Source organism: Oxyura jamaicensis, chromosome 2, assembly GCF_011077185.1.
Source record: "Oxyura jamaicensis isolate SHBP4307 breed ruddy duck chromosome 2, BPBGC_Ojam_1.0, whole genome shotgun sequence".
NCBI classification, from domain to species: Eukaryota; Metazoa; Chordata; class Aves; order Anseriformes; family Anatidae; genus Oxyura; species Oxyura jamaicensis.
The window spans coordinates 154,836,563-154,859,156 of record NC_048894.1 but is presented as its reverse complement, the minus strand read 5'-3'; the positions used below and the strand labels follow the sequence as shown (position 1 = coordinate 154,859,156).

At 45.1% G+C, this 22,594-nt stretch overlaps 2 protein-coding genes across 6 annotated transcripts in view; one reads left to right on the top strand and one right to left on the bottom strand.

Moving 5' to 3' along the window:
• SLC45A4 (solute carrier family 45 member 4) overlaps positions 1-4,125 on the top strand; it is a 70,853-nt gene extending 66,728 nt beyond the window's left edge. For 3 of the 4 annotated variants that reach the window (XM_035317203.1, XM_035317202.1, XM_035317201.1), the window contains 3 exons: positions 88-187; positions 859-1,070; positions 1,951-2,881. In XM_035317203.1, the coding sequence (XP_035173094.1) occupies positions 88-187; positions 859-1,070; positions 1,951-2,313 (675 nt within the window). In that variant the 3' untranslated portion in view covers positions 2,314-2,881. Of the gene's footprint in view, positions 1-87; positions 188-858; positions 1,071-1,950; positions 2,882-3,477 lie in introns of those variants that run through there. The other variant, XM_035317204.1, reaches the window with a different exon arrangement.
• A 6,690-nt stretch (positions 4,126-10,815) lies between these two features.
• Positions 10,816-22,594, bottom strand: part of DENND3 (DENN domain containing 3) — a 36,520-nt gene continuing 24,741 nt past the window's right edge. Inside the window, exons 15-23 of one of the 2 annotated variants that reach the window (XM_035318564.1) lie at positions 22,023-22,193; positions 20,970-21,099; positions 20,413-20,520; positions 18,460-18,599; positions 17,064-17,224; positions 15,740-15,873; positions 14,860-14,975; positions 14,592-14,729; positions 10,816-12,411 (exon numbers count right to left, since the gene is read on the bottom strand). In XM_035318564.1, the coding sequence (XP_035174455.1) occupies positions 12,211-12,411; positions 14,592-14,729; positions 14,860-14,975; positions 15,740-15,873; positions 17,064-17,224; positions 18,460-18,599; positions 20,413-20,520; positions 20,970-21,099; positions 22,023-22,193 (1,299 nt within the window). In that variant the 3' untranslated portion in view covers positions 10,816-12,210. Of the gene's footprint in view, positions 12,412-14,187; positions 14,328-14,552; positions 14,730-14,859; positions 14,976-15,739; positions 15,874-17,063; positions 17,225-18,459; positions 18,600-20,412; positions 20,521-20,969; positions 21,100-22,022; positions 22,194-22,594 lie in introns of those variants that run through there. The other variant, XM_035318565.1, reaches the window with a different exon arrangement.

The window sequence follows — 22,594 nt, the reverse complement described above, 5'->3', positions numbered from 1 at the left end:
GTTGCCGTTTGCAGACCTGCTTGGAGCCGATGGTTTCTGAGGTGCGCTCATCAAAAGAAAATGTCTTTGTATTTGCGTTTGGTGCAGGCCCCTTCCAATTCAACGGAGTTACATGCCTACAACGCGGGAGTTCAGATGGGATGCTGGGGGCTGGTGATTTATGCTGCTACTGCTGCCGTTTGTTCAGGTAAGAGACTGCACAACCAGGACGGTTTTGAAATGAAAATCAGAAATACATATTTCTGAAAGTCTCTTTCTCGCTTTCTCATGACAATGTAGGCTTGGAGTACAGGCTCTGAAACTGAGAGCTTCTGACAGACTTAAATTCTGCCTTTTACACCCCCGCGTGCAGGCACGCCTGCACAGATCAGTACCGTGGGGGCTGCCTCTTCGTTGAGATTTGTCAAATCGAAATTCAGGCAGGGAGCTTGTGTCTGAACACAAACTGAAATACGGCTGAAAACTTCAATCATCTGATCATTTCATCTAGCAAATGGCGTTTGCATTAGAAAGAGCTCTGTGCTCGGTGTACGGCCGCATCGGTGACGTTTAATAAATAGATAATATCAATGAATGGGCTTCCACGGAGTGGACCGTGGCATGATTGAGTTTCACGTTATTGAATTGTGCAGCAGACTCGTAGCAGGGCTTTGGGCAAGTCCCTGAGCTCGTTAGTTCCCATCTCTGAAGCAGCAATAATTCCTTTTCCCAGTGAGGGCTGAGCAGCGATGCTAAGCCTTGCCAAATATGCAGTGAGCATGCAAATCCTGAACAGCATGTCAAACTACCCCGGCCATGTCGATACCATAAAAGCTCACCAAGTAAGCTGGCATCTGTTTGATTCTTGATCTTTTGCAGCCTTGTTGCAGAAATACTTAGACAACTACGACCTTAGCATAAAGGTGATCTACATCCTGGGCACACTGGGTTTTTCTCTTGGCACTGCAGTGATGGCTATGTTCCCCAACGTGTACGTCACCATGATAATGATCAGCACGATGGGAATAGTCTCCATGAGTATCTCCTACTGCCCCTACGCGCTTCTGGGACAATACCATGAGATTAAAGAGGTATGTGGAATACTTTGATCAAGGCGGAGCATTTATCTGCTCTAGGGAACCTGCTTTGGCAGGGGGGTTGGACCCGATGATCTCTTGAGGTCCCTTCCAACCCCTACAATTCTGTGATTCACGCTTCTCCGAAGATCGAAGTGACAAAGGAGATGTACCAAATCCAGTTATTTGAGACACCTGCTTTGATGGGACACGTGCCAAAGCACAGATTCGTCCTTGACAGTAAACAGCAAGAGTTGCTCCTTAAGTCAGATGGAATTTAATGTGAAGTGGGCTCAGCGGGGTCGCGATTGCTTTAGCCTGTGCTGAAATATGAAAGGATTTGCGTGCGTATGGTAGATAGAGAGAGAAAATAATAATTGGAGTATTTATTATATCCATGGTGGTTGCCACTCGTAGGGTAGCATTAGTGCGGTTCTTGGCAGTCTTCGATCTTGAGGTGAGTCTGGACCTGCAGCTCAGGGTGTGGGGAGATGTCAGGCAACCTGCTGCTGCTGGAAATGAGGACAGCTTTACGGCCCAGTTCTTAGCACCGTGACATTTGGATTACAGACTGCGTGAGGATTAGTTATCATAACACGTTTCTACGCTGGGGTTGGAAGGGAGATGCCTTTTAAAATCGGAAATAATTTTCACCAATGGTTCCATGTAGATTTTTTTTAGGAAACCTAATCCTGGAGCCAAAGTCCCACGAGGGGTGCCACAGTAAATATCTGCCTTGGAGATTAGGAGGTTTTGATAAGGAGATGAGGAGTTTGTTGCTTTAGGCATGGGATAAAGGTGACCACGTGGCTGAGATATTCAAGGAAGATACTAGTCTAAATGTTTGATTTCCTGCTTTGCTTTGCCTCCTAACACATTTCTTGTCTTTTCCCAGTACATTCACCACAGCCCTGGGAACTCCAAGCGAGGATTTGGCATAGACTGTGCGATTCTGTCGTGTCAGGTTTACATCTCCCAGATCCTCGTGGCCTCCGCCCTTGGCGGCGTGGTGGATGTGGTCGGCACGGTCAGAGTCATTCCCATGGTGGCTTCGGTGGGATCCTTCCTGGGGTTTTTGACAGCCACCTTCTTGGTGATATACCCCGAAGTCAATGAAGAGCCGAAGGAAGAGCAGAAAGGACTGGGTCCTCCAGAGACCACCGAGGGCAGCAGCACGAGCGCGGAGAAGCCGACCGTCCTGAAGCTCACGCGCAAGGGCACCGCCGCGTCAGAGCTGGAGAGCGAGTCAGCCGTGTGAGGCCGCCGTGTGTTCACCACATTCCAGGGAGTGCAGGTGCAGGATCGAGAACTCTTTTTTTTTTTTTTTCCAGGAAAACAAATTAGGATCTTCACAACTTGTAGCTAAAATTGCAGAAGAAAAGGCAGTTTCATGCAAAAATGTAAATGAAATTCTGTAGTCCTTAATATAGGTTTGAACAGGTAGCTATGATGCTAATTGCTTTCTCTACAACTTAGAAATGTCATTTCTGAACACTTTTTTATTACAAATACATTTAGGTTTCAAATAAGTTTTATTAATCTGCATGAGACTCACAGTGTATACAATTAGCAGTTAGAAAAAATTAAGTTCTCAGCTGTTTTTAAACTAACTGAAAATGGAAGCTAACTCGCCTCCTAGTCTCTTGCCGTTTTTTTTGTCTGAACATTTCAGATTCCACTAGTGCAGTAGCTGAAGCAAACGCTTTGACACCTTGATCAGTTTTTTTCAGGAGCGTGTTATTGGTCCGACAGCTACAGTTCTTGGACGTTAATTTTAGGTTTCATGGTTTTGTTAGTGCAATTACTGCAGAATAGTTTTATTTTCAAGAAAAAACCAACAACAAGCAAAGGCAATCGCGGCGGTTTCTAAGAAACTGCTGTGAGCCCTTTTAGTCATACTGTTCAACAACTACCCCCACGTCTGCTGCTTGTCCCAGGCGGGTGGCGTTGGGTGCGTGATGTGACCCAGAGGTGGACGGAGCGGCGGCTGGGAGAGGCGGTCGGCGCTCGCGGGTTTTGAGCACAAGTGCTGAGCTTTACGAATGGCATTGGAATAACGCTGTGACAATTCTCGGCCGGGAGTTTCGTGTGCCGGTGAGCTCTGAGGTGTTCTTGGCATTTAAACCTGATCGTCTCTGGATGAAGCCGCCGTGGGGAAGGGTGTCTCTGGGGTGGGCTTCGTGGGATGGGGCGTGCGAATTCTCACTCGTGGGGAAAGGAAAGCCGTTGCCTGATTGCACTTTTGCTGATCCTTTAACCTCCCGGCTGGGAACGTGGCAGCCGGGGTAAGGGCACAGTGTCAGTCCAACAACGAAGGCCTACCTCTGGAACTTGCTGGCATAGTCTGGTTGCGTAAAAATCTGTGTCGGAAACAGTTTTTAGGCCTTAAAATCCAATCCACAAGCACGTGTTGCTGTTCCAGTCCGTGTGTCGGAGGACTTGTAGGCTGGAGCTCTCCCGAGCTGCTGTACCAGTTCTGGCAGCGCAACCTCCGTGCCCCCTTCCTTGATTCAGGACGTAGCTGCGGTGCAAAGACGTTTGCTGTGAAGAGCTTAAAAGAGTCGCGCTAATCCGATTTAAAATCCGATTTGGATCGCTGGCAGTCCCCCAGCCCACGGGCAGACAAAGCTCAGAGATCCAGCAGCCATTTAAAGCAACTTCAGAACCCGAACTTCCATCTGGCGTCTTCTGAGAAGTGTTTTGTGATGCTGTTTACCCATTTTCGCATGGACCTACGGGCTGCAGTCAAGCCGTGCGCTAAGCAGACAAACCGCACAGCTCGTCGTCAGATTCCTGCTGCCTCAAACTTCTGATACCACAGTACTTCAAAAACGCATGCCGCAAGATAGGCAGCCGAAAGAAAAACTATACATGTATTTCCAAATGAAAAGCAGTTTTTAATACGTTACTTGAATTGTCGGATGTATTTAAGAAATGTATGTTTTGGTATGTTTGAAGTCGACGTGCAGTCTCGGCTGGCGTCACCGGCGAAGTCGTGGTGGCATGCGGTGTGCTTGGCCGCCGAAGGCTTGCGGTCGGTGCCGCCGTCCGTATGCTGTCAAGGGGGACGATGTCGTTTTCAGGCCGGCCAAACTGCCGAGCGCTAAGTTTGTGTAATCGCACAGGACTTTTTTTTTTTTTTTCAAGTGTCTCAAAAAAAAAGTCTTTTTTTTTTTTTTCTTTAAGGAGATTTTTTTTCTTATTTAGAACACATACTGTGAACTGTGTTCGGACAGGGGAGTAGTACTACTGAAAAATACGAGACCTTACTGAAGAAATCAGTTGTGAGAAACGCTTTAACTGGACTTCTGCCGTGAACTTCATCATCTCCGTTACATTTAATATATTCTGGTGATATTCCCACCTAACAGATGCGTGTTGTATTTCGCCCTCCAGCTGGCATTCGTGTAAAATACAAACCGAGTTAGACGTTTCAAAGTGGCTTTAACATTTTACTCTGAAAGCTTCCCGAAGATTCTGCTCTGGGTTCAATGAGCGCTGTCGAGTTACTCCTTCCTTTAATCTCAATTTCTCAAAAGGTTCTTCTGCGCTTTGAAAACCTGCACCTTCTGCTCAGTGCCAGCCTTACCCCGCTTCCCCACCGGCCGTGGTCTCGTTGATTCAGCCCGCCGTTGCTCCACGCAGCACCCTTGTGAGCCAAGATTTCTTTCACAGCACGGCCGAGCTCCCCAAGGTCCAACGGGGAGGAGATGCTGAAGCTCCCTCTCGCTGCACACCCCACAGAGGGAACGCGGAACAGTTTTGGGGGGGTGAGATCACGCTTTTATTTCGCTTTCTCGGTCGGGGCAAGATGTGAGGAGGGAGAACGACATTTCCAGCCCAGGGGGGTTCAGTCGCAGGCAGAGCAGGGCCGGTTTGTCCCAGCCGGCGTTTTGCTGAGCCTCGTTTCAAAGAATTGGACATAAAAAGCCAGATTTGGGATTGTTTATGGGGTTCTTTAATTACCGTTCACAACACATAAATACGCACACCGCTTTGTAGCAGGAAGCTCTATTTCACTGCCCTCTAAAGCCAAAGGAAATAATTATCCATTGTAAACAGGCTGAAGTATTTGTAGTATTGCCAGAAGGATTAACTGGGGGCAGCCCCTGCCAAAGTATCTCCTTCTGTGCCTCGGCCAGCCCGCGAAACCACCGCGCTGACTTCCAGCGCGCTCGCCAGCGATGGTTTCTGACGTCTTTCAGAGTAATGCTTTTTCTGGAATTTATGAGAGTTTTCTCCCTAGCCCCGGCACTGCTCAGGGTCCAGCAGGCACTCGTTTGTGTCTAGATGCGTCCCTTACCTTTATTTTGATACAGAAAAGATGGGTTTTGTCTTAACTAAAAGGTTAACTAGTAGGATTTTGTGTCTTTGTTGCAGAAGAGAGTTGAGGGGGCTTTTTTTTTTTAACTCCTGGTGATAAGAAGTGTCGTTTTTGTTTGCTGGTATTACTGTACGAGCTCATCCTGTGTGCTCCGTGTCCCGGGACCTTCATGCAGTCGTCTGAGGTGCAGTGGTTTCATTCCGAGTTCCTCTATACTGTAAACAATTTTTATGCTTTTAGCTGCGGTCTTTCTGACCTCCAGCACCTCTGCACCAGGCACCGGTAGCGCTCAGTTTCTCGAGCGTTTCACGAGGACGTTGCGGTCGGTGAGCTGCACGGGTAGGAATATCTACGGGAAGGCAGAGAAGCTCAAAGCGATCCGCTCAGCGAGGCGTAGCGAGGATTTTGCACCGCTGCGTTATCACAAGGGTGCAGTCGGGCCTGAACTGTTTGCGGCTGGCAATTTGAGATTCCAGAAGCAATAATTTCTTAGGAATGTTTCCCTTCCTGCTGGTTAGGTGACGTTCAGAGAGATTTATTACCTCCATAGCCTTTTCAGAACACGGCTCTGGTCGTTTGCGAGCGCTGGCAATAAGCAGTCACGGAAAGATGGGGGTTGTTCAGCATCAGGAGGGAGGAAGCCAGGAAATCCAGCAGAGGTTCGCGCTCCCTGAAACACACGATGCTGCCTCGGGAGCCCAGGGCGACGCCGGTTCAGTCTCTGTGACAAATTCTAGTTCGAGCCCCGAGAGGTTTTTGAGGTGGTTGTGCTCTTCGTCACTGGACTCAGCAAGGTTTTCAACTGAGTTCTTCCAGGTTTTCCCTCGCCCTTGCCTGCTGCGCGACGGGCTCAGCTGTACGTATACACCTTATTTAAATCACAAAGTAAACTCCTGCATGATATCCCAAGCACATGTAGCAGCTTCGGCATCTGAAGTATCTATCGTGAAAGAGAAGTTGGTTTTCTTTGCAGCTGTTTTGTCCTCGTTTCCTTTTCCTAGGCCAAATAAATGTTAATGAACACCAAATGTTGCACAGAGATGTTGTTAATGACTGTGTAGAAGAAATACCAAATGTTATTTTTCTTTGCGGAAACTTTTATGGTTACAGAGAGTCCTCTAGCTGTTATTCTTAAACGACTAAAGCTGAACGTTTGTAACGCGCGTTGAAAGTGGTCATTTGAACCAGGGGAGCTACCCAAAGTTTTCTGTTTCTCATGTTGCATCCAGAACAAGCGCTGCGCGGAGGCGAGCTGCAGCAGCTCAGCTGCCAGCCGCCGGTTTGTTTCAGAGCTCAGCAGCCTGGCCAGTTAGAGATGGCGTTAGATAATAACCGAGGGGCTCGGGCTTTCAGCCTCGCACGGGGAAACACGAGCACTCTGGCCTTGAACGAAATTACGGCAGTTTACTGGCAAAATTTTCCCCCCCCCCCCCAAAAAAAAAAAAAGAGTATTTTCAAATTTCTTCTCAAATTCCATTTTCTTCTCAAATTCAAAGGCTTTTGGTGCAGTTGTGACCTGCTAAAGCTTTACACAGGCTCCCTTTGGCACGCTCTGCCACGTTGTTCTGAAATTTCAGCAGTTTCAGAAATTTCAGAGTTGTGGGTGGAGCTCTAGGAGCATTGCCTCGCTCAGCCAGGCGTCGCCTGCACCCATTCAATCCTCAGCGATAGCCAAATGGTAGCAAATAGCCCCAAAACCAGGAGGACCCTTCTCTCTTCCCACGTTGGCAGTTCCCGATGAGTATTTTCTTTCTGGTGTAACATGAACACTAAGCCCTTTTGGTAGCCAAATGACCAGCTTCTTTTAAATGCCTCATGTTAACAGAAAGCTGCGTATAGGCATCTCATAGCGGAAAAAAAATAAAATAAAAAGAATATTTAGTTCCTTTGTGAACTGGCCATATGACAACTACTTTTTTATCAACTTATTAAGTTGGGGCACTATAATAGCTCTTGCTGAGTTTAGCAATGTTTATAAGCATGTGTTAAACACATAATGTTAAGTTTTATGAGGAAAAAGGGATAAAGAAAAGCAATGTCACAGATGAATGTTTGAGTGCATAGACGGCATAATGTATGTATGTTTTTTATTTCTACACTGTTGAGCTTAAATTTTCTGTTTTAAGGTCAAAAAAAAAAACCGAAAAGATTTGTTGCATGAGAACTGTTTTATTGTGTTCTGCACTTTCTGTTCTTTTTGTATAATCTTGATTTTTTTTTTTCATTTATGCGTAGAAAACAAACAAAAATCAATTTAGAGATATTCTGCTTCACGAGACGTTGTGTTCCAATCCGTTGTTCTGAAGTTCGATCTTAATAAACATTTCAGTACGAGTTTGGGGCTCGCGTTCCTGCGTTGTCTGTAGGGGGCTCGGGTGGGGGCACTTTTTTTGTGACACAGTTTCACGTTTGGGTCTAGGAGGAAGGGAATGCATGTGGAAGAGCAACGTGCTGAAGCCTGGGAGAGCTGCACGCCTGTTTTTTTGCTGGTTGCCCTCAGTGCTGTGCGTTCCCAGGGAGAGGCGAGGGGTGGCAGCCACCTGCGAAGCCAACAAATGCCATTGCTGAGAGCACCACAAGGGCAAAGGAAGTTTAGGGGACAGCTTCCTCCCTCCCTTACCTGCACAGCAGCCTCTCCTCTGCTTTAATGTGGTGTGAGACCCCCGGCCCAGGGGAGAATGGGATCATTGCTGCAGGAACCAGGGTCAGGCTTTACTTTGAAACCAACCACAAGCAGCCTCCAAAGATAGCAGCTCACATCCAAGCTAATTAACCACTCGTGCTCTGCAGGTGACGAGGGGAAAGCTGGAGGGACGTCTGTCTCAGATGACAAAGGCCAACTTGCAGGGTTAAACCTGCAGCACGAAGATCATTTTCCCACTTGGATTTCCAGCAGTTTACTTGATGGATTTGGTCTGTGATTGCTCCTGAAGGAACTACTTCAGGAGCAGCAGCTCAGAAAACGTGATGCCCAGGCAGTGTTTGGTTCATTTTTGGCCTCTCTTCGTGTCCTCTCCTGCTGTGATTAAAACTGAGGAGGCCAGAGGGAGGCAAAAGCAGCAAAGAAACAAGCCCAGTGTGGAGACAAGGTTGTGTCAAAGGGAGGAGGGGCACCAAAAAGGGGCAGGGGGAGCCACAGGGCAGGGACTTGGCCCCAAAGGGGCCACAGCGATGAGCGGGGAGTTACGGCAGGAAAAAGTGCACCAAAGCCTGGGGCCGAGGGTGGCGGGCAGTGGGGAAAGCCAGGTGCCTGCAGGGACTCCTGCAGCCTCCATCCAGCACGCCCTACCTTATCCTCAGCTCCCAAATGGCCTCTGACCTGGTCACAGACAGGATCCACGGCAAAGCCATGCAGCCACCACGAGGTGTGTTGCGTCCTCAGGCGGTCGTGGTGGGGATGCTGGAAAGGAAAGCGGGCTCTTCAGGCACCCGGAGGAGCACAGCAGCTGAAATGATGCCGAAAGAAAAGAGGTAAGCAAGCCACGGCAGCCGCGAGATGATGGTTTCTGCTTTTTCACTACAGAAAACGACAGAAGGGGGTCACTCAGAGAAAGGGGCCTATTCCTGCGCGCACCCACCCACCAGTCCATGACTGAGGGCTGAAGGGCTGAAGCTGTTTCCTCACCGTACCCATCGGGGAGATGGCAGCCAGCACAAGACCGAGCCGCTTTCCAAGCAGCTCCCGTCTCCGCAGTTCCTGTGGGTTATTTCCAGAAGCAAATGCCGCCATCCCTCGGCTTGAACAATCAACTGCAGGAAGGACCAGACCAAAATTAGCCTTGAACTGCAGCTGGCATCCAAAAAAACGGGGAGTATTTCCAAGAGGCGGCAGAGGATGCGGGGTGGGGGCAGACCGAGCTGAAGGCTTCACATCGCAGCTGACCAGCCCCAGCAGCAACTCAGGGCTAAAGAGCCACTGAGTGTGCTCAGACAGGTCCCTGCTGCATCTCTGCTCCTTAACAGGGCTTCCTAGAGCCCAGGAGGTCCCTGTGTCCCCTCAGGCAGGCAGTTACTTGGTGTTAAGCTGAACAGAGAGAGGCAGAGAGGAGCCAAAGCCTCTCTGGGCAAGTGAGAACAGAAATATCACCTGTCTGTAATACAGGCTGGCAGGATGCAGCAACTCTTCCTGGCTGATCAATAGTTTATTTATAAATACTTGTAAAACCCGGCTTTTCAATTTGTATAGCAATCTCTAAACACTGTTTAGAGAAGACAATCTCAGAACATAAAGCTCTCCCCTTTGTGTGGCAGCTTGTTTTGAGCCCCTGACAATCTGCTTTTGACTTGAAAGGCTCAGCAAAATGTTTACAAAAACCCAAGCATTTAAGCACTAAGGGCCAACGCGGTGTTGAGCGTTACATGAACACAGCTAGAAGATGGTCTCCCTTCAAACAGCTTACCCCAGCGTTAAACAGGTGGCAAGAGCTGAGCAAAGAACACACAAATTGAGGGGCAGCATCAGTCAGCAGGTCCAGCGTGGGCTGCCCACCACCGACTTGCATTGCAGCAAAGAACAGCTCTGAGGATAACGGGGCTGCGGGTCCCTCTCCCTGAACCTTCCCCCCATCACTACGAGAACAGACTGAAACCGAGCAAAACTCCAGCGCCTTGGTCGTGCAGGTTCACTTCCATGCCTGCAGTGCTGGAACACATCAGCAATAGTAAGAAAACACATACCTGAGCTTTCTCATCGCACCTGGAGATAAAATGACATGGCATCGTGCTGCAAGTCAGCTGAGTTGGTATTGCTGCTGCTCCGGCTCCTGGGGAGGGCTTATTTGGCCTGAGGGATCTGTGCCATGCACGGTTTTGTCCACTGTGTTAAACTGCTTTCCTACAAGCCTGTGTTCAGCAGCTGTAGTAACAGAGGGTGGCAAAGAAAGCAGTGCTTGGAAAAGGAGACATCGAGTCAGTAAGTCATGCAGCTATTCAACAAATACATTGGACTCTTCTATTAGTTAGAGAATTTACTAGTATAAAAGTGGGCATTTACTGTTTTTGTCATCTGACACTTAGACAAGCTGGGTATGAACCACACAAGAAGCAAAAATAGGTTTAGAGTCCTGCAGGGATGAGATCTCAGGCAACGCCAGGCGGGTTGCTGCAGCTGGGGCTATCTCCACAGCTGAGAATTGCACTAGCGGCTCGTGTGCTTCCGTACACAGAAACCTTTTAATTCGGTAAATAATTCATGTCACTTACCACCAGCAGCCAGGCAAGTGCCTGGGGAGGAAATAAGGAACCCGAAAGTTACAGGTGAGAGGCTCAATAAAGGGCACATTAGCAGCAGAAGCTGTTTTTAGGAAGGAGAATATGTAGAGAGGAATGCAGGCAGTTATTGTCCGTAACACACAGACAATGCACGTCAATGCTAAAAATCATTCTTGAATTGTGTACCAGGTTACAAAGGAAAAAGAACAAGATATAAAGACGGCCTGGAGTATCAATATAGTGTTTAATATTCTTAAATTGAAAAAAATACTAAAAAGATAAAATTACAATTGCCATCACATGATAAAACCGTTTGTCAGTACATCGAAAGAGTCAGAAGTATTACATGAAGTACATTTCCAGTAGTTTACACGTCACCGTTTCAGTTTACATGTGTTAAAAAAGTAGCAGCCCATTTTTTTCCTTCTATTTACAATAATTTAAATATTGTATTCCACTTTACTGAGACAAATAAAATTATTCTGCAAAGATTTCTTGTTTTACTTGAAGATGATTTTGTTATCAAGGGAAAAAAAAAAAAAAAAACAACTCAGGAAGAGATCAGGGAATGCTGCTTGAAAGAATCCCTTCGACTGCAATCTGATGGTGCCCACGCCGGTACTTGAGGAGTAGTTTGATGACTTTGCAGAACTTTAAAATTAAATTAAATTAAGCGGGTTCTCCATTAAATAACGGCAGCTCCTCTGCTTACAGAAATGGTGACTGAAGAGAGGGCTGGCAGAGATTTGTCCACACGGCAACTATAAGGTTGCTTCCAAAAGAAAGTATTGTATACTTTCTTTCAATAAACTAATAATAAAGAACTGCTGCATGTATTAAGTGCTTCAAATGAAAAAAAAAATGTTTCACAAAGTGTTACGAGTATCAGCTGCATTGTTTTTACAGGAAGAACAGGTTTAAGAAGTGAAACGTGATGGAGGCTACCCAAGTATCTTACTTTCACCAGCAGGAAGCTTTCAGTGCTACCAGGGAGAGCCTGCCTGTAGCTACCTTTTCAATAACAGCACCAGAAATATACACGCAGTGGTAGCAGGCAGTCCTCCCACCTCAGTCTGCTGGTTCAGAAAGGTACTGGGCATTTACAGTAACTCAATAAATCAAACACATTTGGGTGTTTTGTCTGGGGTCTTGCTGTTTTTTTGGATGGATGGGGTTCTGTGTTGTTGTTGGTTTTCCCCTCCTGCGAACATTTCCAGCTATCACAGGCTGTAAAGAGATTTTTGGTTTGTTTTTAAGGTAATCCATGCATCGCTGAGAAAGAGCTCCTGTGGAATTACCAAGCTTATCCTCCACTAGCTTTGGCATCACAGAGTCTGGCCTCCAACTCTGATCCTTCACACCAAAATAGGGTAAGTTGGAAGCCAGGGACCCCGCTATTCACATTTCCATGTCGTTATCAAACGTGCAGGTGCAATTCAAGGTGCAAGGAGAGATTCACTTCTAGTCTGATGTTCTACAACAATGGAGCTCCTAAAAATAACTCAATAAATACAAAAATAACACTGACGGGTGGTTGAAATAGATGCAAAATGCTACAGTAAACAAAGCCTGAGGCCTTCGCTTCTTCCAGCACAGGCAGACGAGTTTTGAAAAGCTGAACTATTCAACTTTCCAAATTGCAATTTTCCCTTCTTCCTTTCCAGCACCGCTGAGGACGTATCTGTCCTCTGCCGAGCAAAGCGCCTTCACTGTGTCGGCGTGACCAACCAACTCTTTCTCCACGGTCTTCTTCTCAGCGCTGATCACGTAGATCTTCCCTTTGGTTTTGCCTTGTGATGTTCCGCTGCTGCCAACCCACATCTGGAAGAAAAATAAAACAATATTTTTAGATATATTTTGTTCGAGGACACAGTCGAGACAGGAGTTTCACCTGCCATGAAAATAAAGTGATGGTTCTCCTTTGCTAAGCTGGAAGAAGGGAACACTGAGAATCTCCTTTATCTGTATTTATCAGAGTTCATGGCTTCCCCTACAAAGAAAGGGGTCCTGAAGAGCATCCTTGCAGAAAATAAAATACCAAGACTAACACGTCTGACTTCCATCCCTGGAAAGACAGCAGAGAGCATCACAGAGAATAAGATCGCTGAGGAAATGAAGAAATTCTTACTGGTGGTGAGCATTATACAATATTTTTTAATATTATCTACTGGGAGCAAGTCAGCAGGGCTTCTGTAAGAGGTAAAACTGCCTCATTGTCCTGCTGGAATTCCAGGAGGGTGTTAACGTCCACGTGGATGGAATGGAGCACAAGGATTTTGATTCTTCAAGAAGCTCTTAACTTGTCTTTGGTTCCACAGAGACGGTACAGACAGAAGGGGTCACTTCACAGCTGTATAAACCTCAGCCTGCCCCCATCTAGGAGCAGTTCTGGTCATGCAGTGCAAGGACACAGGGAAGATCCAGGGAAGGGTAACTAAAACTACAAAGGGCCAGGTTCAGCTGTCATAAATGATTAAAAAAGACAGAACTCCTTAGATTGGAGAGAAGGCAGCTAAGGAGGGATCAGATTAAGGTTAAAAAAAGATCAAAAAGATCACAAGAGTGCAGATGAGAATGTAGAAGGAGAATGTAGAACTATTTTTCGACAAATCCCACAACTAGAGAAGTAAGGGCCCCATGTGGAAACCAGAAAGAGTTTAGTTCCATGCAGAAGAAAGCACTTCTCTTTAGACAGCTGTCCGTGAAATTCTGGAACCTGCTGCTACAGGAAGCTGCAGAACCAGCAAATTCAAGATGGAATCAGATTTACACAAATCGGGTCCAAAAATAGGTAAGACTGAGGAAGAGGTATACCCTTTTTTTTGTTTGGTACCCCTAAACAAGACCCAGGGACAGCGAGGGTGTTTAAGGGGAGCAGTGAGCAGGTAGAGGCCAGGTCCACCTAAAGGTCCACCTTTAGAGCACCTAAAAGCAAGCCCGTGGCAGAGAACCCCAACGATATGTTGTTAGCCTTTACCAGGCGACAAGTTAATTCTCATAACTGCAGGGCTGTGAGGAAGAGGAGCGTGGGTGCTCCAGGCACGACAACAAGCTTGGACAACAGAGGCAGGCTGGAAGATTGTGTGTTGAACACTCAGGTTCAGGAGATGGATCACACAGGGATGTTTTCCAGTTGTTTCTTTTATATGAGTGTTAAGGTGGAGTTGAGTGAGGAATGAGAGAAAGAAAAGAGAAGTTCTAAGTAGGGCAAAAGAGAGCCTCATGATTTGACTTTCCTAGCAATCCTCTAAATTACCGGTTAGCTTTTCTCATTTTGGATCACAAACCAAGCCAAGGGCTGGATACACAGAAAGCCTCCCTGCTTCAAGAGGCACTCCATGAAAAAAGTCATTTTACAGGAAGGCAGTATGGAAAATCTGAGAAGGGGAAGTTTTTTGCCCCAACAGATATCTATTAACCATTTAGTTGTGAGTTAAACATAAACCTGTCCATGTGGTATCACAACTACAGCCACACGCACAGCTTCTGACACTACTCAACCAGCAGGTACACAGCCTGGGGCCAGGAGTGACAGGGAAACGAGAGAGCTAGGGGGGAAGCTGTTGGCTCCACTGCTCTCTGTCGAGTTATGCATGAGGTAACTAAACAAGAAAAAGGTCGTCTACAAAACTAGGCAGGCTAATTGGCATTTATTGCTTGTCTATTAACCTTCTCCAAGGCTCAGCTGCAGGAGCCCTTAGATTAAATATCAAGGGACCTAAACTTTCAGTTTCTACGGTTCTCTGAAAATGTTAATGGCTACTAAAAGACACCATGCATTTCATCACTGATGAGAGGCGTTGGCCTGACACACGTTTTGGGGTACAGTCACAGCAGTTAGTTGTGTTGGGTGTCGATTTCGAAGAGGAATTCATCTTTCAAAGCAGCACGTGTGCAGACACCCTGTAAAGTAGCTAACTAATGACAGCCCGAGAGAGTTGCAAACAAACAAAACTTTAGTAAAGAATTCCACGAGTAAGAACAGCCCAAATGTCTCCCACCTGGTTTTTAACTTGTATCATGCAGGTAATCTCAGAGCAATCTTGAAGATGTATTTTTTGGGGTGTGTTTGTGAAGTCTTTGGTGTTCCAAATATACAGGTCACTGCTCCCTGAGTAAGATGCCCACACTTCGTTTCTCTAAAAGGACAGAAAGTTGTGTTTAACAGCACTGCTGACAGGAAGCATAATGTGAGAAGTAACTATATTTTCAGTTGTAACACCACACAACGTGGCATGGAGACAGCATGACTTGATTTAAATGTAATACCTCAGGAAAGAGCTGGAAGCAGAGGAAATATGAACGCAAATCCTTCAGGTGACAATCAATTTTCATCTGTAGTCGAAATTCGTAAGTTGACATTACGAGTATGCAACTTGCAGTACCTTCAATATGAAAGAGAAAACGCTGTTAGCAGAAGTGCCTGCTTCTTCCACAGTCACAAACCACGGGGAATTCAGGCAAAATAAAACAGATGCATCTAACAGCTGTCTTGTTTCTCAAGTCAACAGTGAAATCTTGGAGGTTCTTCTTCCTCTTTTTTATAATATCTGTTTTTTATATCTGTCCTTTCTCTAAACTCTGGTTACTATTCTGCAGCACAAACATCTGTTAAGAGTCCAAAAACAACAAGAGGAGAAAAACCTAACTCCTTTGAGTTAGGAGATCTAAAGGAGTATTAGGAGATAATCCTTTACCCAAACATAAATCCTGCCTTTATTTATCTAGACTTCTGCAGAGGGGATGACAGGTTCAGGGCCAGAAGGCAGGTGTGAGGATTACCAAGTCAGACCAATAACATAAAATCTAGCTAAAATATCATGTGGAATTTGCAAACATCACTGCCACTCCAGACTTTAAAAGGGCTTTCTCAAAGCTTTCCATTCCAATCTACAGGGAAGGACAGACGAACAGGGTGAAGCAAGAAGTCACATCCTGTGGGAGGGGCAATACCTTTAGGAAAGATCCAACTGTGTAAGTGTTTTGGAAGCCTTACCTGCTGAAGACAGCTTAAACAGACCAAGTGGAAAGAATAGCACATATACAAAAGTCAGTGTTTGAGATGAATGGGTTGTTCTGCCTAATAAAACAGCGTATTGTGTGAAGATTAAAACAAAAAATAAGTTAATTGTTTGAGTAATGAACTTACAGCACCACAGTTGGTCGTTATGAAGTTTGATAGAAGTGAGGTTCTGGCAGGGCAGCTGAAACGCACGGTTAACTTTCAGAGTGCTGATGTTCCAAGCAATCACCGTTCCATCTAAGCTGCTGGAGTATGCTTCGCTGTTGGTACAGATAAAAAATTAATAATAATAGCAGAGCATACATTCAGGTTCAAAACAGAATTCATACACAGAAGAGACTTATTTGCAAAATAGCACATTTTACACTAAGCCAAATTAACATTTTTCACTTCATAGACTGGAAGCCCTTCAAAGCCAGACACAAATCATTTTAGCAGTGAACACTCAGCCTCGTTCAATTATTTGAAGCAGTGACCAGAGCCTTGAATGAACAAGAGCATGTCCATCCCATCATCCCATTCCCACCTAGGTGCCTAAGGAAAGGCCTACATTTTTTCATTCCCTCACTACACCCTGCATAGCTGGCTCTAGACAGCTGCCTTTTATGAAGGCACTTGGCTTATCAGAAGGGCTTTGGATCCCATTCTGAAGTGACCAATTCGATCCTTGTAGCAAAAGTGCATTCAAGCAACATACAGGGTTGCAGCCAGGCATCCATCTTTCAAGCTGCTTGTCTCCTCTTGGAAGTATTCTAGCACAGATATGTTCTCTTGTCTTTTAAGACTATACTCCAAAGACTTTGTATCACTGGAAACATTACAGTCTAATTCAGACCTCAAAGTGAACTAGAGCCTCGATTACGTCATACTTGAGGAATTAAGTGCAACGAAAACACCCCCTATAATCCTCCTGAACATCGGTGCCTGTTAGGACTTTTGATTAAGATTTTTGACACATGTTCAGCTTGTCATCGACCAAACCCCCAGGTCCCTTTCTGAGGGGCTGCTCACCAGCCTCTAATCCCCCAGTCTGTACGTATGTCCAGGGCAGCCCCTACCCAGGTGCAGAATCTGACACTTGCTCTTGTTAAACTTCATACAGTTGGGGACTGCCCAGCCCCCTAATTTGTCCAGATCTCTCTGAAAGGCTCTTTCCTTCCAACATCTCAGATCAGCCAGTGGTTTCCTATATGCTCTTTTTCCTCGAGCAAAGTTAATTTTTTGTTCTTGCTTCAGTCAAATGATTAAGGCACCATACTGCATCACTTAGACCTTTAACGGGTCCTGCACTGCAGGCTGAAGTTGCCCAGGCTGATGAATACTTCTCCAGCTACATAAAATGTCTTTTTATTTAACCACAGGAAGATTCTCCTTACATCCACGACTCTTCCAGTCTTTCACTTTTGATTGTAAATGTATTTTAAGAAGAAAACATTGTAATTAGATATACCTGGGTATCCCGTTCTTCTTCTCCACAACGATGTCTGTAACATCAGAACGATGATCATTTAGCTGCTTATTGCAGGACATACTGTGGGTGTTGATTATATAAATAATGGAGTCCTGAGAGCCGATCCACACTTGACTCTGTTCTACCATCACCATACAAGTCTGGGGAGAGAAAGCAGGATTAAATACAATTCAGAAGAAAAACACTTTTGAATGAAACATGGAAAAATGCTGCATTAAGAGTTACAGTAATTACCATAACACTGTAACAAGATCAAGACTCAGCACTCCAGTATTCTATCCTTTGTTCTGCTGGAGAAAAGGGGAGAGAGAAAGAAAGAGAGGTAGAGAAGGGACAGACCTCTGCTGAGTTTAACCTCCAGTAATTAGGATTAATCATGTATCGTGGTTATTGACTCAAAGCTGTGTTTCCTGGCTTACACACAGTAAAAGTTACAGATGGTGCCAGGGGAAACCACAGAGGTTAGTGTATTTCTGTCTGGATTAGAAGCTCCACTAGCCATCTGATATAAACATACTTCCTACTTTAGTTAGAAATGGTGCCTCGGAAAATATCATCTTTACTGCCTCCGGAACATCCTGCCCCCATTCAGAAACTTTTGATTTCTCTCCCTCCCAAGTCCCATAAGTCCCAAACTTCTCCAGAACATGCTGGCATCCAACTCCTCCCCTTTATTTCCACTTTTCCTCCACCCCCAACCCCTCACCATCAGCTTTACTTTTCCCTTTCTCCCACATTTATCCACAAAGATGTTTCTCAACTTCCATGCAAGTCCCCTGTCCAATTCCTTTGCTGCTTGTTCTTTCTTCTGCATGTGTTTCACTCGGTCCCAAGCCTGGTTTAGCTCTCCCTTTCATTATCATCTTTCTTTCAAGTTACTTGTTTCAAGTCAAGCGTCTCTCTTTAATCTGTTGTTAGTCATCTTCTTTTCGACTGTTCTCTCTCTTACAAAATCACCCACTGGTTTCCTTGCAGCTTTTCCCAGTTTCCAGTTCTCCAGCACAGATGACTTTCCTTGTACACTTCAGGCTCTCCTCAACTTCTCTTTAAGGAGATTCTCTCCACTCAAGCTGTTTCAAAGCAGCCTCCCTGCCCCAAGAGCCCGCACCACTAGCCCAGCACACCTGACCAATGCTCAGTCCATCACTTCCTACCAGTTGAGTAGTTTCAATATAAATCCATTTCCTCTCCTTTTTTTTTCTGAAAAAAAAAAACTTCCATTTCTCCAAGTTGACCGTAGCACAAACAACTTGAATGTCCTCCCACCACTTTTAATGAGTAACAGCGTGGCCTAGCCCACGATCCAGGGTCACACAGGTTCTAACAACAGAAAAACCAAGCTGAAGCAGCAGTCGCGACATGCGTTATGTCTCACCAGCCTGCAGCGGCACATTCTGAAGCAGTGCTGTTGGATAGACCAGGTAGACGCATCAAAGACCACCACTTTCCCCTCGTTTAAAGCACACCAGAGTTTCGGGTGAGCACTGTCGGGTCTTTCCGTAGGGTCAAGATGCCCTAGAAACAAAACAGAGAAGAAAATAAACCACTTTTGGAGACACAAGGAAAAAAACAGGTAGGCAGAGCAATTTTCTAACAAAACACACCCGTGTCCTGGCACTTACATAGAATCACAGAATTTTCTAGGTTGGAAGAGACCTCAAGATCATCAAGTCCAACCTCTGACCTAACACTAACAGTCCCCACTAAACCATATCCCTAAGCTCTACATCTAAACGTCTTTTAAAGACCTCCAGGGATAGTGACTCCACCACTTCCCTGGGCAGCCCATTCCAGTGTCTAACAACCCTTTCGGTAAAGAAGTTCTTCCTAAGATCCAACCTAAAACTCCCCTGGCGCAACTTAAGCCCATTCACCCTCGTCCTGTCACCAGGCACGTGGGAGAACAGACCAACCCCCACCTCGCTACAGCCTCCCTTGAGGTACCTGTAGAGAGCGATCCATCTCCAGTTAACATCTCCAGTTAATGGATCGGATGACACAGTTCACGATGAATTTGTGCTCCTGATCTATCTGTTGAGCCCACCTGATGGTGTAATCTCACACTTCGATGCTACTCAGAGCAGAGAGAATCTTTTTTCACTGATGACTAAACACTTAGCTAACTGGGGCTGCAGGGAGGCTTTTAAGCCCTATGAAATAAAACTAAGAAAGCCATTCATTCCATCTGCCCCAACACGACAGCTCCGGTTAGAAGCTTCATACTATAAAGAGAGAAAAGCACAACCATGCCCTCACCACCACCATACGAACACAGCTCCTCCTGCCCGCTTCCTTAACTGTGAAATTCCCTTTTGTCTCAGATTGCCCAAATATTAGGAATTAAATGTGAATTTGCATCAGACCACTAGCTAGGTAATGAAGTTAACCCAGAATTAGTAGCTCATTAGATCAGGATCTTGCAGCAAAGGAGAGTTATTTCTAGGATTTCTCCTTCACTTTCTGGCTAAATGCATGCAGTGAGTGAGGCAGAAGTTAGGATCTCTAGGGAATTCTTAGTGCTTCTGAGCCAGAACACCCGTGTAAGTCATTTAATCCAGAACTCCTCATGTACAGCACCTCCAGACGTTAAACCTGAGGTGCACAGCTGAATTTATATTCAAGTCTCATTAAGAAGTGGAATATGACTGCTCTGAAAAATCAGATCCACAACAAACCAAATTAAGCATCTGAAATGATATGAGGCTTTTGTCCTTAGCTTTTTTTTTCTTCCTAGCATGTTTTGAATCAGTGAGGTACAAATTTGCCAACTATCAAACTTTTGATACGCTTTCTTGATATACTTTTTGAAGCATGATAATGCATTCTTCAGGAGCAGACTTGAATCACGTGCAATGAATTAGACATGGGATCGCACGGGATGCAGTGAGAACCACAGGAATATAAATCTGTCTGGGATTTCAAGAGGTAGTACACTATTCCCTGCACCGTGGTTCCACAAAACACCCCTGTATGAGCCTACTGGAAGATAAAAAGGAACAGTGAATGAATATTGATCAATAGTGAAGCATCCTTCTTCCACCCTGCTCAATTAAGGGGGTGGAAGTCTTAATGGGAAATCAGCGCATTAACACATAATTGAAGACTATTACAACACATATACACATAGGAAAGCAAATTAAAACTTTGAAAGTATACCTTGGAGTATCTTAATATGCAGTATTACTGTTCTTTTTTAATGATTTTCCTGTTTTAGTATTCTATACGCAACCAAAGGCTGTCAGAATGTGAACAGAATCATACCAGGTGCTGAGAGATAACCTGCTTTATAGGCTAATTAAAGCTAACACAGAGAAATTCACCACCTCACCTGGAGTATAAAGCAAGACATCTATTGCCTGTGGAAACGTCTCACCAGCTGAAGGGTTGATCTTATGCTTTAATGTCTCCGAGGTTGTTTTGGGGACCATCATGGGCACTGAAATAGAGTTGTAAGAGGTTACAAAGTGCATACTTAAGCCTGAAAAAGATCTGTAATTCTTATGAAAGAATGATTCTGCACCACTTATTAAAATTAGAAGTATTTTTCATTTTTCTTCCCCCTAACTTCAGCTGACCATGAAAGCCCAAACAGTATTTGTATGAATTCTGGTAAGAGAAGCATGCATACAACACCCTAGCAATAAAGAACTGAAGCAAAAATCCAGCAGCCTATGCAGATATAGACATACCACCTAAGGCTGTGATGCACAGGAACAAAATAAATAAATAAAGCTATAATAAACAAACTATGGCTACAAAGTGCAATAGACTATGGTCATCTTGTATTTCTGCAGATAACAAGCTCGAAAAACACAATGTAAACTGAAGAAGCTGAGGCAGATGGTGAGACAAGAGCAGGCTTTGTGGCATTGCTGTGTGACTGACCTTCATTTTTCATCCTGTCAAAATACGACAGTTTAGAGGCTGCGTATATGCTTTTGGAGGACTGCAGTGCACCAACCACAGCATCCATCAGGAGAACGTTTGTCAGCGCCTGCTGGATATACTGAGGATCCTAAAGACACAAGTCTTATTGTAGTTAGTTATTGTCACAAGTCTCCGTGTCCAGCCATCACAATGCACACCATGCTTAGCACAAGCACCAGCCAGTTGCATCCCTGGAGCGCAGCCCATGCTAAGTGCAGTCAAACCCCATTTCAAACCCCACTCCCACATCCCACTTCACCCCCAAGCAAGGGCACGGAGCAAGGAAACAAGGGCTACTGTTAACTCATTGCACTGAAAGAAGTATTTCAGGTCTGGCACAGTTCTGACTCAGGATGTGCAAACGAAACCACGTGAATTGCACTGACGGAAAACACGCAGCATGGACAGGATAGATACCAATTTTCAGCCTGGACCTCTCTGCACAGAAGAGAAGTGCATTACTCTTGATCTCAGCTAAAATGATCCAAAGCCTTCCTGGAGAAACACCAAGATACATTTTCACTATTAAGCTCATCACTGATGGAGAATTTGGTATTTTAGATGGATCACATTTGTGTGATCCTTTTTCTCAAGGTTTCTGTGGCAGAAGAAAGCATCTTGCTCTATTTATTCAAAGGGATCTACAACCACCAAGGTTCCAGCACAATAAAAATCCTTCTATCTATTATACTTTTTAAGGGAAGCAAGGGAAGCTTTATTTTGGGATCAATACTCTCATGTTGTAAGTTTAAACTGTGAAACTATTTCCCATAACTGGTGACTAAACAAAAAGGTCCAGGCTAATGGATTAGAAAAAAGTTAATTTTTAAATATAACTTCATTTTTTTGGGGCAGTATTCCGGATGTATCATATTTAGAAGAAACAGCAGAAACAACAGCTTATTACTTAGCTATCACGTGCTGAAACCTAGAAATGCCAAGATTGATACATGAATTATTTAGACCAGAGAAAGCACACCCTTATTCAGTTAGATATGCCTGAATTTATACCTTGTGATCATCTGCCATTTTCTTTCCAGCCCACATTTCTTTCACTATCAGGTGCCAGAGATCACACTCTGTTTTAAGGTTAGCTTCAAAGACTTCTTTTTTAGATCTTGTTGCAATCCTCAGAGTAGGTATTTTCAAAAGAAGGAAAGCTACAGTTGTGACCTTAACATCCTGGAAAGAAAGAAAGCAAGGAAGATGTACCATGCAGACATGGGCGAGGTGCAGCACTCATTCTACAGGGCAACCTCCTCTGTTTTAACTACAATTCATCATTTCATGGTCGCTGATCAGGTTTTGTGAAAATGTTAATTACCAACAGGCTTCGTTATACAGTGGATACAGGCTGGCTACCTGACACCACAGGGAAATTTAACACGCGTGTTTTTACACGCCTCCAGCTCTACATCCTGCATGCCGTGCTTTGCATCCTTCTGTAAATCTAGAGGTTACGGGCTCCAGGTTTTTGTACCATGCCATCTTAGCACCCAGCACACCTCAACCCTGCAATTCTTGGCCTGAAGACCCGGAATTTTATCTGATTGCTTGTAAGTTACTGATATCAGAGGTGTTTC